Below are 11,157 nucleotides of genomic sequence, written 5' to 3'. Positions count from 1 at the left end.
GACAGAGGAACAGTGAGCAGAAAACCAAAGGAGAGATGAAGAGAGAGAGAAAGATGGAGAGAAGACGAGAGAATAAGAGAGATGGGATAGACAGAGTGAGAACGTAGCTGTTGTTCCTCCATTAGACTACTTCAGTGGAGTTTAAACAGGCCTGCCAGCCAGCCTGCCTGTGTAGTGACACCACTGCAGATGACTCAGAACGCAGCGGCACGTTGGCTCTCGGATCAGCCAAAGGGAACACATGGAACTCCTCTGCTGGTCACCCTTCACTGGCTCCACACACACACACATACACACACACACACACACACACACACACACACACACACACTCTCACACACACATGTAACTCCTCTGCTGGTCACCCTTCACTGGCTCCACACACACACACACACACACACACACACACACACTCTCACACACACACATGTAACTCCTCTGCTGGTCACCCTTCACTGGCTCCACACACACACACACACACACACACACACACACACACACACACACACACGTGTGTAACTCCTCGGCTGGTCACCCTTCACTGGCTCCCTGGAGCTGCTAGAAGGGAATTGTAATCCCTCACCCCTGCCTACAGGAGGGCCAGCGGATCAGCACCTGCCTGTTTTTAATGCTGTGATTCAGCTCTACTCCCCCTCTTGACCAGTCCACTCCTCCAGTGAGCGTCTGCTGTCTGTCTGTCTGTCTCTCTCTCAGCAGCAAGAGTAGATTGTGTGTATATATATATGTTGTGTGTTATTAGGTTGATAGTGTGTGTATATGACGTAGGTTATTGGGTGGCGTGTGTGTATGGTGTGTGTTATCGGGTGGTGTGTGTGTGTGGTGTGTGTGTTACTGTCTGTCTAACGCTAGACTAATGTCATACGTGTCTAATACGCTCCTGGTGCTTCAGTGGTGGCGTGACCTACCTAATAATGCCACTTCCTGCCTAATAATGCCCCTTCCTACCTAATAATGCCACTTCCTGCCTAATAATGCCCCTTCCTGCCTAATAATGCCCATTCCTGCCACAGCCTTGGTACATTTAAACTCAACATCTTAGACGGCATTTGATTAATTAGTCCATTTGTTCGAGGCATACTTTATAAATATGAAGTCATTGGTATTTGGTGTAGTTATTAATAAACCGAATTATTATACCTTAACTCTAACTATGTCTATCTATACTACAGGAAGACTAAAACTAAACATCCTTACTACAGGAAAAGTGAGACAGTCAGACATTTTAGGACAAAAAACAGCAAAAGAAACCCAGACGATGAATGACAGAATGAGAGATGAAGAGACTGAGAGAGAGAGAGAGAGAAAGAGAGAGAGAGAGAGAGGGGGATGCAGGGGGAGGGAGTCTGTCATTCTCCCTCCCTCCGTGGTCTGATATGGAGGTGTGTGTGGGGGGTGTAGGGGGGTGGCTGTAGGGGTGTGTGAGGCGTGTCACGTGAGCAGAGAGAAGGGGAAAAGAGCCCTTTTGTCCTCGCATTGCCTCAGACAGACTTTGAAAAGTAGGCCAGAGTGAAGCCAAGAGGAGCGCGCCTCACTACACCTGCTCTCAGGCGGCCTCCACTGCTGCGCTGGGCTCATTGACATTCACATGCATTACTGCATAGCTGCAGCTAGCTTCCTGTTAGCATTCACATGCATTACTGCATAGCTGCAGCTAGCTTCCTGTTAGCATTCACATGCATTACAGCATAGCTGCAGCTAGCTTCCTGTTAGCATTCACATGCATTACAGCATAGCTGCAGCTAGCTTCCTGTTAGCATTCACATGCATTACTGCATAGCTGCAGCTAGCTTCCTGTTGGCATTCACATGCATTACTGCATAGGTGCAGCTAGCTTCCTGTTGGCATTCAAATGCATTACTGCATAGGTGCAGCTAGCTTCCTGTTGGCATTCACATGCATTACTGCATAGGTGCAGCTAGCTTCCTGTTGTAAACGCCCACCCATGCGTGTGCAACTCTCTGCGTCTGCTCTTTACTGATGTATGGACACAGTCACACACGCTCCAATCATGTGTCTTCCAAACACAATCCACAGGAACCATTTGCATTTACATTTATCTATTAAGTGGATGCTTTTAGCCAAAGCAGCTCACCCCTCAGACATAAAGTCTCATCACATGTGTGGGTGAATTAAACCTATGAGCATGGTGTTGTCTCGCTGTCTACACCAGATGAACCACAGACGCCCCACAAGGGACCAGCAGTGCAGAGGATAGTCAGGCCTATGAGCACACCGCCTAGTGGCCTAGCCTGGGCCTGTCACGTCAGCACTTACAATATCACAACAGCTAATCAGTTTTTTACTTTACTTTATTTGGCACATTCATGGATAACTAGAGGCAAGCCTCCACTCAATGGGATGACTATACAAATTTAGACCTTTTTGTACGATTAAATATCATATTGGCAATGATCAATAATCATTTTCAGTCTTCTGAAGGAAAAAATGGACATTGTGCACAGGAGTTATGAAAGAGCAGGTGCAATGAGGTTGTGAGAATAAAACATAATAATGGAGGAAGAAAGAACCACCATCTTCAAGGTAGATGGGAAAGTTTACTGCGTGGTAAATGGAGAAACACTGACACCTGGTGGTGTCACTTGGTACTGCCATTCAGTTTGTAGCAGCTATTGTGTCTGGCATTAACAGGTGATCAGTATCAATATTATTATCATCATGTAAACACAGTGTGTGTGTTCTTCTCATTATTTTGTCATATCAGCGGTATGGTCGATAGAAGATGTAAATAATATTATTTAATTTGATTTTTGTTTGGTTATATTCATAATCACAGCTGTCACAGTGGCAAAGCTATTTATTTAAATTGCCATTGCTCCCAGCACCTACAAAACAGTCATGTTTGATCTGATAATCAACTTAGCCTAGCACTTAGCAACCACTTAGAACTTCCAGTCACAGCAGTATTATGGTCTGGCCACTGTGTTACGCTTTGCCACTGCCACTTTCTCATTACCAGTGAGACCCCCCGCCTTAAAGCTGCTAACGAAGGACAACAAGCAAGGCACTGTGCTGCAGACGGACCAAAGAGCTATGAAGGAGCAGACAGACTTAAGCAGTATGAAGGTGCAGACAGGAGCAGACAGACTTAAGCAGTATGAAGGAGCAGACAGACTTAAGTGCTATGAAGGAGCAGACAGACTTAAGTGCTATGAAGGAGCAGACAGGAGCAGACAGACTTAAGCAGTATGAAGGAGCAGACAGACTTAAGAGCTATGAAGGAGCAGACAGGAGCAGACAGACTTAAGCAGTATGAAGGAGCAGACAGACTTAAGAGCTATGAAGGAGCAGACAGGAGCAGACAGACTTAAGCAGTATGAAGGAGCAGACAGACTTAAGCGCTATGAAGGTGCAGACAGACTTAAGTGCTATGAAGGTGCAGACAGACTTAAGTGCTATGAAGGTGCAGACAGACTTAAGCGCTATGAAGGTGCAGACAGACTTAAGTGCTATGAAGGAGCAGACAGACTTAAGTGCTATGAAGGAGCAGACAGACTTAAGTGCTATGAAGGAGCAAAGCTATGGTGGTCTGGGTCGGTTCTTTAGGAAATCACTGACCTGCATGTTTTCTGGCAGAGGGCCTGGCTGCTGTACTCATCGGAACCGTCGCAGCAATCTAGGGAGAACAGAGAACAGAACCAGTCACGTCACGTCACGGGGGCTTTTGCTGTAGACCAGGCAAGCGACAGCCGTGTTTGTGAGAGTCTTCTGACGACTGTAGGCCTAACTGGAAAAATGCCTGAACTTCAACCTGAACAGTTCTAACAGTTAAGCCTTGGTTAAACAAAACATGAAAGGTTTCAATAGAATTTTTATTTTCTGTTTGAATGCAGCACCTTTCAATAAAGCAACATATGGCATCTCATACCAACCTCCTCTCACATGTGCAGCATACACAACGCCTGGCTGATTCACACACACACACACACACACACACACACACACACACACACACACACACACACACACACACACACACACATCATATATGACACCTCATACCAACCTCCTCTCACATGTGCAGCATACACAACGCCTGCCTGTTTCACACACACACACACACACACACACACACACACACACACACACACACACACACACACACACACACACACACACACACACACACACACACACATATGACACCTCATACCAACCTCCTCTCACACGTGCAGCATACACAACCCCTGCCTGATTCACACACACACACACACACACACACACACACACACACACACACACACACACACACACACGGCACCTCATACCAACCTCCTCTCACATGTGCAGCATACACAACGCCTGCCTGTTTCACACACACACACACACACACACACACACACACACACACACACACACACACATATGACACCTCATACCAACCTCCTCTCACATGTGCAGCATACACAACGCCTGCCTGTTTCAAACACACACACACACACACACACACACACACACACACACACACATATGACACCTCATACCAACCTCCTCTCACACGTGCAGCATACACAACGCCTGCCTGATTCACACACACACACACACACACACACACACACACACACACAGCACCTCATGTGCAGCATACACAACGCCTGCCTGATTCACACACACACACACACACACACACACACACAGCACCTCATGTGCAGCATACACAACGCCTGCCTGTTTCACACTTCTTGTTTTACCTCAGAGGATGATTCCAGAGCAGGAGCCTGTCGTTCAGCAAGGGGAGTGAGGGTGCTAACAGTGATGTCACAGGTTCAGTTCCCAGGGGCACACATAGTGATGAATAATGATCTGCCTTTTAATCCCCTCATGTACGATAGTAAGTAGCAGATGCTATTCTAAACCTGCAATGCTGATTGTTCAGATATTGCGTGCGTGCGTGCGTGCGTGCGTGCGTGTTTGTGTCTAATTCTTTTGAGCATCTGTCCAAGAGATAACCTCAGCTTGCATGCACAGGCATTACTGTAGAAAACAGACCTCAAGGCACAGTGTACATTTTTAAGAAGAAACTACAGAGCTTTGGTCTAAAACTAACCAAATAATAATAAATGTCCTGCAGACCTACATCACTGAATACAAGCTAGCTTGCAGGGATGAAGTTTTGTAGGAAAGAGAAAGTTGTTTGTTTATTTGTTTGTTTGTGTTTGTTTGCAGGTACAGACACTCACCACAGATGCCATCGTTGACTCGAGAGGACTGGATGTAGTGTGGACGGAAACCCAGGTTTGTGCAGTAGAATCGACCGCTCGGACACGCTGCCGTTCCTGAGAGGAGAAGGCATTCCGTCATCATCCAATGAGAGTACAGTATTCTGAACATTCAACATCATCCAATGAGAGTACAGTATTCTGAACATTCAACATCATCCAATGAGAGTACAGTATTCTGAACATTCAACATCATCCAATGAGAGTACAGCAGTCTGAAGATTCAACATCATCCAATGAGAGTACAGTATTCTGAACATTCAACATCATCCAATGAAAGTACAGTATTCTGAACATTCAACATCATCCAATGAGAGTACAGTATTCTGAACATTCAACATCATCCAATGAGAGTACAGTATTCTGAACATTCAACATCATCCAATGAGAGTACAGTATTCTGAACATTCAACGTCATCCACTGAGGGTCAAAAGTTCAAAATTTAAGTAACTACATTTCAGCAGACTAGCTCTTCTGACAAAAAAAGAGAAATCATATTGCATCAAACTAACAATTAAATTGGCAACAGACAAGTATAATGTCATGTACAAAAAGAGGCAATTTATTTCAGGGGATATTCTGAGCTGAAATGTGGGGTGTGGGAGTTTGGCTAGGGCACCAAAAACACAACATGTGTGACTGTGAATCTGAGAGTCTGTTAGAGGAAATTGCAGTTTTCTTTTTTAATTTGCCACAAGGTGGCGGTAGTGTAGCGCTGTTCAGCTGCAAGCGCTCTATCAGTTATGGTTAACAATAATAAACAAGCAATGTTCTTATGGCAAATTAACGAAACTAACCTCAACAAAAGAAAATGCTTTGTTCAGATGTCCATGACTTCTTACAGTTAACAAACGTTCAGGGCCATGGAATGTCAGATGACTCGTATTTTATAAACAGCCTACAGCATGGGAAAGTCAAAGGGCATACAGATAAATAAAGGCAAATATATACCCGGTTCATCAGAGCCATCCGCGCAGTCACAGTAGTCATCATTCACTTGCTCGAACGGGATCAATTTGGAGCCATCGATGCAAAGGAATGACTTTCTCTCTTTATAAAATCTCTTATCTGCAAAACGGAAGACAGAGATATTCACAAGACAAACATATGGACATCATAACAATTATGTTTAAGTCATCCAACAAATAATTTATGTGCATGGCATACTGTTGATGCTGCAAAATGACACGTTACTTGATAGGTCCAGGCAGTTTTACAGTGGCTGGGTGTATGCGCGCCAGCAACTAAGTTTAATGTTATGCATGCCACTTACAAGATATAGAGATGCCTCGGATCTTCCTTGATTCCACAAATAGTGCAGCCCAAATAATGACAGCTACGGCGATGTGAAAGTGCATGTCTATGGAGTACTTTGGACTTCGTAGACTACGTTTGATCAAGCAAGGAAGCCGTTTAACGCTGCTATGATGGCAATGTGGTAAACGTCTATGGAGATGTCCAGGTAGCAGGCTATGCAGTGTCACTAACTCGCATTGGACTGTTAGCTAGCTTACTGTGAGCCTGTTAACTTAATACCACTTCCAGACATTTTGACAAAAACGGAATTTGCTTTTCGTCGAAGTTTGAAGACACTGTTGTGTAAGCCGGCTTGGTAAACGAGAAGTTAAACGACACTGGGAGGGTGACGAACTTGCATTGCATAGCCATAAGCACCTGTTTAAGATGCCTTTGCTTGCACTGTTGTTTTGGCGCTTCCTGTGTCGGGACCACGTGGTGTTAAGTACGTCATTATTTACGGTTTCTAGGGTTCCCTTTTAAAGCTATAGTATCAAAAAAGTAAACCGCGTGTAAACCAATGTAGCCTTTAAAACGGATACGCTGATTACATTCATCCAGAATGCTTTAAGTACGACGCCAACAAAAAAGCACATGTATGTGTGTGTGTTGGTGTGTGTGTGAAAGAAAATTCCTTGAATTCTGATTTTGATTCTGATGTCATGTCTTCAAATGTTGCCACCCTCTCACGTGGAGTCCTACAGGGTCCAATTCTATAGCCCCCCTTCAGTTCTCACTCCATTTAATGACCCTTGACCTAATACTCAGAACACACAGGATCTTTTCTCACTGCTACGCCGATGATAATCAGATGTATCTACCTCTTAGCTCTGGTTGTGATGACATACGGGCCCTTTCTGACCTTTGACCTTTTGGCCTTGGTCCAGATACTGGATAGGAAATAGCTTCCTCAAAGGGTATCATCTCTGGTTCCCTCTGGTGTTGACATTAGCAGTAAACTTGGTCCGCTCACATCATACAGAAAGCCTGTTGTGAAGAACCTTGGGGAACTTTGACTCTGATTTAATAACACATATTAATATATTAAATAACATTTAATAAGCAGACAAATTATTTGTTTAGTGCTTCATTTTATCAACTTAAAATAATTGCTAATTGCTAACTGTCTGTTTCCTTTCCCCAAAAGACTGAGAAGGTGTTCCATGCATATCTTCACACCTTCGGCACTGGACTATTGCAGTGCACTATACACTTCTGACCAGGCTGCACTCTCTGGACAAGTAGTCCAAAACGTCGCAGCTAGACTTTTAACTATGTAGGAGCCATTTCTGTATTTATGTAATATGTTATTTTAATGCTTGCTTTAATTTCTATTTTCTGATAATTTGTGCCCTCTACAGGTCGAAAGGCCATGACAATAGGAGCGTGACCTATTGGAGGTGCGGCTGACTAGGAGCACACAGCTTTTGACCTTGCTCTGTGATTATTTGCTGGCTCGCTGGTCGAGGATAGGCCTCGCTGCTCTTTGTGCTTTAAACCTTTATTTATTTATTTGCAAACAAGTTGTAACATCCATTTTTGTTAAGAAACCAACCATTGGCCACCGATGGCTCCAATAGGGTGTGAGAAGGCCAACAACCACAACAACAACATTGGCTCGGCTACATCAGGATTTTAAAGTTTTCTTTTAAGGCTGTTAATGGCCTTGCTTGCTCCAGCTCATATTGGGGGGGACGGATCGGGGTCACTATGAATCTGAATCTGGAATCATGTCCCCCCCCCCGTCCCCAGTGCTGTCTGCGCCCCTGCTACGTCACCCTTTTCCTTGCATTATAATTCAGTCTGAGGTTGTTCTGTCTTTTTTGGTCAAGTTCACTTATAATTCTGATCTGTTTTTTTTTTTTTTTTGCTATTTTATTCCGTTCTCTTCGGACCTCATTGTCATCTATCATCTTCATTTGTTTGCTTTAGATGTTTTTATTTTAGTTTTTGGGCCTTTTTTTATCTCTTAAACTTTTTTGTTCATATGTCATGCTATTTTGCCTTTTATTCTCTTCATTGTTATATGATGTATATGTTATTTATGTGTATGTTTATTGTTGATTTATTTACCTGGACTAGAAAGCACTGGCTCAATTTAAAACAAGCAGTGTCTTCCTGTATAAAAAGGTGCTTCCTGTATAAAAGGCAGTCATGTTTTTGCTGTTGGCCTAACCAATAACCCATCTATAATGCCTGTTAGCCATTTAAAACTTAGTCCTTATAGTGTATCTAAGTCAATGATTTTAAACACAGATAAGTAATTGTTGCTGCAGACTACTTTGCACTGGATTTAATGACCAACAGAGAGAAGGTGTAGTGCCATTACCATATCACTCTCTTTAAGTTCAGTGTTGATCCACACACCGCCTTTTTAAGACTACTTTCAAGTTCACATATCTATGTAACTCTATCAAAGGGCCGATACATTTGCGCTCCTTCAATGTTCCATAATGCAGCCATTCAGCTATCCTCAAGTACTCAAGAAATATTTCAACCACTGGCAAACATCTTTGAATCGCTTCACCTCAAACAGAAGAAGTTAATATTTTGAGCTTTCTCAGGTACGCGCAAAGAAATATCTTTCAATAAGACACTGACTCTCTCTCAGTCTGTCAAGTCACCCGCCACCTCACAACCACACGTACATATGAAGACAGAACAAAATATTTGTTTTCGTATTTATTAAAAACTGTGAAAATGACTTTATGTACATTAATTACAATATTTTCTAAGTAAGGGTAAGCCGTAAAGATACAACTGTAGACTTTTGTAGGCTGTATTTCAGGAGGCACAGTAAGCTAGAGGCCTAATAAACATATCGAAAATGCAACAATGTAACACAGGAAAACTGAAAAAAAAAGCTGTACAAAAATATAATTTTAAATTCTTTTCAAACAAAGTACATCTCATTTTTCGTTGTTGAGATGGGAATAAATGCTGGCATTGGGGAAAGCATCTTTGGCTTGAAGACAAGAGATGTCACGAATCATACCGGGGAATGAATAGTCCAGTGGCGCTCGAAATGGGAAACCAGGCAGAAGCCCAGAGCTCACGTAAGGTGACATAAAGTTCGGTAATCCTGCACCTGCTGTGGAGTAAGCCAAACGGAGCGGGGAGATACCAAATCGCGGATTCAGATACACGCCGTCGTTCCCGACCGCGCCTGTCGCTGTAGTTTGGAGCGGAGAGAAAGCGGATTTGGTGCCGAAACACCCAAAGGCAGCACCTAGGGGTCGGATGGTGGATGGCCTCTGGGCGGTTGAGTTGTCTGGTTTAGCCAGTCCACTGCTCTCCGGAGTGCATTTATTCTCCTTCGAGTTTAGGAGCATCTCGATGGCTTTGACTATGTCCCCGGTGCAGGTTTTCAGCACCGTCTCCAAAGTGTCGCGCTGTAAATGAGGGAAGATCTTCATCATTACGTTGATAGGGTCCCTGTTTTTTTCCATGGCACTTGTCCCGCTTAGTTCATAGGAGGCACCCTCCTTGGGTTTTTCCGATTCGCAGCCAGATTCTGGATCAGAAGATGACTGTGACAGTGGACTGGCAGAATTATCAGACCTGTGGTCGAACCCTGGTGAGGGACTTCCACTGGTTTTGTCAAAATCTTGGTGCGTTTTCTCCCGGCCCCCACAGGTGTATTCCCTCTCGATCAGAGAGGGCAGCAAAGAGTGACGGGGAGCAAAAATGGATCGGCCCATAAATCCGTTGCAAAAATTATATTTAATCAACTTCTCGTCTGCAAAAAGAAAGACAACACGTTGTAAGACATTGTCGTAACATTTTTAATTAAGCTATCACGTAGTTTTCCATTAATCATTAGCCTTCGCACGCTTGACTGCTATTTTAAAATCACTATTGCATTGTATGACTATGGACTATAACCTTCTCAGTGAAAATACATACCGTCTTTGTGGTCACCATTTCCAAAGGGGTCAAAGGATGCTGGTCTTGGCGTTGCAGCAGTCAGGCCTGGAGCACCTGGACCGACAGTTGGCGAGGTGAGGGTCACTGCGTTCTCGGTCGCCCCCGGGCTTGCATACATGAACTGTAGCTCCCGCGCCTCACTCTCCTCCTGTGCCTGTTGCCTGCGCAGAGCCACCTGCGCGGCCATCACCCGCTGTCTCTCCGCGATGAGAGTGCACTTGGCGCACACGCAGTCCCTCCAGCGGCAGAAGCGCTTGTGTCCTTTCAGCGCCGACACTACGCCGTGGTTTCGGCACCGGGCGCACTTGGGAGTCCGGGGATACCCTCTCTCCAGCGAGGAGTTGCAAGCTGCGGCCGCAGCCGCCCGGAGATAGAGGGGCGGGGGACGAAGAAGTGAGGCAGGCACCTGAAGACGCACTGAGAGAGGAGAAGGTGCGTGGCCGGACAAGTCGAGTTGCCTTCTGCTGCCATCCATGTCGCCCAAGTTTAGTGACAAGCCCTGCACTTGTCTCTCTACACTTCTCTCTCTACACTTGTCTTCAGTGGTACTCTCCGAGTTGTGGCTCGTCTGTCAGTGAAGAGCGAAGTGTCACGGTGATGCTTAAAAGTGCAGAACACTCCACCTCGAGGTGGCATGGGGTGAAATTGAACACCGAAGACACTCCCCTTCCATTC

General features: G+C 44.8%; 2 protein-coding genes across 2 annotated transcripts in view; both read right to left on the bottom strand.

The window, feature by feature from the left end:
• LOC308382284 (glucosidase 2 subunit beta-like) overlaps positions 1–6,617 on the bottom strand; it is a gene marked incomplete at both ends in the record, with an annotated part of 175,045 nt that extends 168,428 nt beyond the window's left edge. Inside the window, 4 exons of the mRNA XM_080859995.1 lie at positions 3,598–3,655; positions 5,220–5,315; positions 6,211–6,327; positions 6,533–6,617. Of these exons, the coding sequence (XP_080716121.1) occupies positions 3,598–3,655; positions 5,220–5,315; positions 6,211–6,327; positions 6,533–6,617 (356 nt within the window). The remainder of the gene's footprint in view (positions 1–3,597; positions 3,656–5,219; positions 5,316–6,210; positions 6,328–6,532) is intronic.
• A 2,847-nt stretch (positions 6,618–9,464) lies between these two features.
• On the bottom strand, positions 9,465–10,957 carry LOC308382366 (doublesex- and mab-3-related transcription factor A1-like; the record flags this gene model as incomplete). The annotated part of the gene is made up of 2 exons (XM_080860088.1): positions 9,465–10,294; positions 10,462–10,957. The coding sequence occupies 2 exons, from the start codon at positions 10,955–10,957 to the stop codon at positions 9,465–9,467; spliced, it is 1,326 nt and encodes a 441-aa protein (XP_080716214.1).
• Positions 10,958–11,157: the final 200 nt, after the last annotated feature.

Source organism: Sprattus sprattus, assembly GCF_963457725.1.
Source record: "Sprattus sprattus genome assembly, chromosome: 21".
NCBI classification, from domain to species: Eukaryota; Metazoa; Chordata; class Actinopteri; order Clupeiformes; family Clupeidae; genus Sprattus; species Sprattus sprattus.
This window is presented reverse-complemented; position numbering and strand designations above follow the sequence as displayed.